At 55.4% G+C, this 4,595-nt stretch overlaps 1 protein-coding gene across 1 annotated transcript; it reads left to right on the top strand.

Moving 5' to 3' along the window:
• Window positions 1-2,675: 2,675 nt before the first annotated feature.
• On the top strand, window positions 2,676-3,780 carry LOC135406060 (olfactory receptor 14I1-like). Its single transcript, XM_064640612.1, has one exon. The coding sequence runs from the start codon at window positions 2,725-2,727 to the stop codon at window positions 3,691-3,693; it is 969 nt and encodes a 322-aa protein (XP_064496682.1). The 5' UTR covers window positions 2,676-2,724; the 3' UTR covers window positions 3,694-3,780.
• Window positions 3,781-4,595: the final 815 nt, after the last annotated feature.

Below are 4,595 nucleotides of genomic sequence, written 5' to 3'. Positions count from 1 at the left end.
AAAGCACTTTATTGTCATCTTCCAAAACCTTGGAGAGGTCAGAGAGATCTCCCAGGAAGGAATTTGGGGCCTCAAGCACATGACCCATATATAGAGGCTGAGGACTCAGGGGTCAGTGGTGTGAAGATTGAGGACAGTAGAGGAGTAGCGTGAGAGGTCTGGAAGGGTGTGTCAGAGCTGGTGGAGCTTTTCTTCATGGCAGAAGACAGCACAAGAAAGAACTAGGGCCACCAAGGGCAGCTGGGGTGGCCTGGACTGGTGACAAGAAGTAAGAAATTTCCCTCCAAGGTCAGTGTTGTGGTGGAATATGTCATAAAGGATGAGTCTGGATGAGCCCAAGGCTTTGTGTGTCCAGGAAGAGCCAGGGAGGACGCAGAGATGTCAGTGCAGGAAGGTGCCAGCCAGGTGGGGCAGCCGGGGGGATGACGACAGCCTGCAGGGAAAGGGGTAGGGCATGGACACCGTAGGACAGCCTGGGCTGGAGAGGAGACAGGGAGGGGGAGAAGCTGCAAAGCCCTGACAGAGCCACCTTCTGCAGGCCTTTGGCCACGGCTGCTCTCTGTGCCACTGATGCCAGGAGGAGACAAGTGGTCCTTGCAGCCCTGGGGCCTCACGGCCTCCTTGTCCCTGCTCAACAGCCTGGCAGGTGCCACCCCATGGTCCTGCCCTTGGCATTGCACATCCCACATCCCAGTGCCCCAGGAAGAGCCCTGAGGAATGAGGCAGGGACAGGATCTGCCTTCCCAGGGGCTGGGGGTCAGGGCTTGGCCTGTTGGATTAAGGAAACACATCCAGGTTTCCTCAGCATCAGAGCCACCTTTCCCTTGCTTGTCCATCCTTGTCATCACTGTCTGCAATTTTCTGTCCCAACTGGAATCTGGGGACACTTTCACAGTCCTGTCCCTCAGTGAGACTCATTAGCACTACAAGAAACTTTGCAATTTCAATCTCACTTTGACTTCTTGAAAGGTTGTTTGAACTTACTCTCAGGGACTGAGTCTCATGTAAACAAAACCAAACCCCCCAGGGGGTCATGAAATGCCTGGGGCTGTTGCTGTGCTGCTGAGCTGGGCCAGGCTCCTGGCACACAGGGAGCTCCTGGCAAGCGGGCAGTGCTGCAGAGAGACAGCTCTGCCCAGGAGCAGCTCCTCTGCACAGCCCAGCAGGGCTGAGGGCACTGCCTGCAGCACCGAGGGCAAAAAACAAGGCAGACAGAGGTCACACACAGCCTGGACTGGGAGGGAAGTCGAGAGGAAGATCCACTGGAGGAGGAATCTTTCCTGGCTTCCTCATGGTGAGTCAGCATGAAGGGCAATATATCTGCAGTTGGTGCAAAGATCTCCTAAGGCTGGCATATCCCACTCCCTTCTGCACCATCCCAGGCACATCCCAGTAGGGTTCCCTTCTCCCAGGGATAGCTACAGGGTTATGAAGCTCAGCTGTGCCACCCAGGCTGCCCCAAGCTGTCCTGCAGAGCAGGGTCCTTCAGCCCAGGGCTGTGCCAGGGCAGGAGCTCTGCCACTGCCAGGGGCAGCTCTCAGCCGGGCTGGGGAGGTCCCTCAGGTCCCTCAGCTGGGCAGAGGCTGTGGATGGAAAGAGCAAAGCCTGGCAGGGCAGGACAGGTTTTTTCCGCTATCAAGTGAGAGTTTCATGGGTCAGGGCTGCTCACAGAACCAGAGCACCCCAGCATATTTTGCAGGGGATACTTCAAGGGGAAGGTCCAAGGAGGGTTTTCTCTCAAGCTCTCAAGCCGCATGGATGGTGGTTTGAGTACCAGAGGGAACTCTGAGGAGCTGCACAGGACTGAGAACAACTCCTGGCTCTGTTGGTGTCTGGGAGGTGGTACAGCTGGCTCAGGGCGATACTGCCCTGAGTGCCCAGTGGGCTCTGCCCTGGCCTCTCCCAGCTGGACCCTCCCTGTGCATTTCCTTTGTTTTCAGCTTGCCCGTGGTCCTGAGGTTATTCCCTCCTTCTCTCAGTCAGGCTCACTGGGGAGGGCAGTTCAAGCTATACAGTCCAACACTGATCCTGGGATTCCCCTCAGGCAGGTGAGTCCCTGGGAATGAGACATTCCAATTGTCCTCTGCCCTGTGGGGCTGTGGGCAGTGAAGTCTGTGGGCCTGGATAATGAGTACTTTTTCCCTTAATCGGACCCTGTCATTAGGACACTTGGCTCTTTTCTGAGGTGTCCTTCCAAGCTGGGAGCTGCCCTCGAGAATGCAAATCATCCTCTCAGCACAGCTGTGTTCTATGAAAGCCCCAGTGGAGAGGGGCAGAGATGCTGTGCCCATGCCAGGAGATGCTGTTGGGTTGGGGAGATGAGCCACAGGTGTCCTTGGCTCCAAGTGGGGTGCTGAGCCCTTGAGACAGGCTGAGACCTTGAGGGGTCTGGGATGGATCCCTCTGCTCTCAACAGTGTCTGGTGGCTTTTCAGACGAAACTGGGAGTGTATGATCAATATCCATCTCAGGAAGAAGCAAAGCCAGGGCAGCTGGGAACAAGAGACAGGGACAGACCTGCTCCCCTCACTCGGCACTAAGCCCCAGACCATCCTCCTGCCTGGTAGGACCTGCTCTGTTCTCCCTGAGTGCATCAGAAGTGCTTAGGGGTTCTGACATCCAGGAACACTCCTCAGGAGAGATTAAGGTAGTCAGAAAAAACCCAAACCCTAACTTGTCACTGTTCTTTCCCACTTTAACAGGTCCCTATGTTCAGAGGCAGCAAATGTCCAACAGCAGCTCCCTCACCCAGTTTCTCCTCCTGGCATTGGCAGACAGGCGGGAGCTGCAGCTCCTGCACTTCTGGCTCTTCCTGGCCATCTCCCTGGCTGCCCTCCTGGCCAACGGCCTCATCCTCAGCGCCGTAACCTGCGACCACCACCTGCACACCCCCATGAGCTTCTTCCTGCTCAACCTCTCCCTCACAGACCTGGGCTGCATCTGCACCACTGTCCCCAAAGCCATGCACAATTCCCTCTGCAACACCACAACCATCTCCTACATGGGATGTGCTGCACAGCTCTTTTTCTTTACCTTTTTTATGTCAGCAGAGGTTTCCCTCCTCACCATCATGTGCTATGACCGCTACGTTGCCATCTGCAAACCCCTGCACTACGGGACCCTCCTGGGCAGCAGAGCTTGTGCCCACATGGCAGCAGCTGCCTGGGGCACTGTGTTTCTCTATTCCCTGCTGCACACAGCCAATACATTTTCCCTGCCCCTGTGCCAGGGCAATGCCCTAGGCCAGTTCTTCTGTGAAATCCCACACGTCCTCAAGCTCTCCTGCTCACACTCCAGCCTCAGGGAAGTTTGGCTTCTTGTGGTTAGTTGCTGCTTAGGGTTTGGTTGTTTCATTTTCATTGTGTTCTCCTATGTGCAGATCTTCAGGGCTGTGCTGAGGATCCCCTCTCAACAGGGACGGCACAAAGCCTTTTCCACGTGCCTCCCTCACCTCGCCGTGGTCCCCCTTTTCCTCAGCACTGGCATGTTTTCCCACTTGAAGCCCCACTCCATCTCTTCCCAATCCCTGGACCTGGCCCTGTCAGTTCTGTACTCGGTGGTGCCTCCAGCACTGAACCCCCTCATCTACAGCCTGAGGAACCAGGAGCTCAAGGACTCTCTGAGGAAACTCATGGCTGGATTTAGAGGCAAAAATAAAGTGTGTCGTTTCTTCTGCAGAGCATGTAGAAGGTAACTACAGTTTGAGCTTTTTTTCTCCTATTTATTCTATTTTTTGTTGATGCATTTTCTTGTTCTTTTTCTACATTTATAAATGTTATCAAAAAATCAGTGGCATTGCTCATAAATTTCTACATTAATACCTACCATCCTTCTCTAATCCAAAGGCTTTTAAAAGGCTTTTTCTCGGTACATTTGAGTAGAATAAAGTACCCCGCCTTGATTCGTGCGTCCAAGATGCTTCCTCAGCCCTTCTCTGAAGCTGCAGGGGCAGTGTCTGTGTGCAGAGCTTCAGGGAAGAGACTCCCAGCACAGCAGCACAGCCAGGGACAAGGGCACTTGCTCTTTCCACATCTGCTCTTTCCAACTCCACACTGTCCTTCCCAGCCCTGCTGGTGGGTGCAAGGCCTGAGTGGTCTGGCAGCTTGGGCACAGCCCTGTTGCCTGTCCATGCTGGGATCACAGGCAGGGACAGGCCCTGGGCACTGCTGGCACAGAGCTGGGCTCCACCCCAGCACTTCCATCAGCCAAGGGCATCTCCTGAGGGCAGGGCAGGAAGGCTTGGCTCTTCCTCCACAGTCCCTGTCAGCAATGTGCTCCAGGAATGCCCTGGCAAAGCAACTGCCTGAGCCCAGTTGAGAGCGGGAGTGTGCAGGGTGGGGGCACGCAGTAGTGTCCTTGCACAGCCAGAGCTCCTGGCCCAGACCCAAGAGAGCAGCAGAGCAGGGGCTGGGCTGTGTCTTTGTTTCAGGGACAGCCTGGGAAGGTGCCCCAGGGCCACTGTCACAGAGCAGCCCCTGCAACCCCCATTCCCAGCCCTGGCCTCTCACCCCACCTGCACAAGGTTGGTTGTCCCTCCATGGAGGGACATCAGAAGTCCATGTTTGCTTTGTACTGAGGACACTTCAGCATGTCTGC

Source organism: Pseudopipra pipra, chromosome W, assembly GCF_036250125.1.
Source record: "Pseudopipra pipra isolate bDixPip1 chromosome W, bDixPip1.hap1, whole genome shotgun sequence".
Taxonomy (NCBI): Eukaryota; Metazoa; Chordata; class Aves; order Passeriformes; family Pipridae; genus Pseudopipra; species Pseudopipra pipra.
Note: the sequence above shows the minus strand (reverse complement) of the source record. Positions and strands in the feature narration are given on the sequence as shown.

Coding starts and splice junctions, on each gene's coding strand:
- LOC135406060 (XM_064640612.1), top strand. CDS start 2,725: ATGTCCAACAGCAGCTCCCTCACCCAGTTTCTCCTCCTGGCATTGGCA.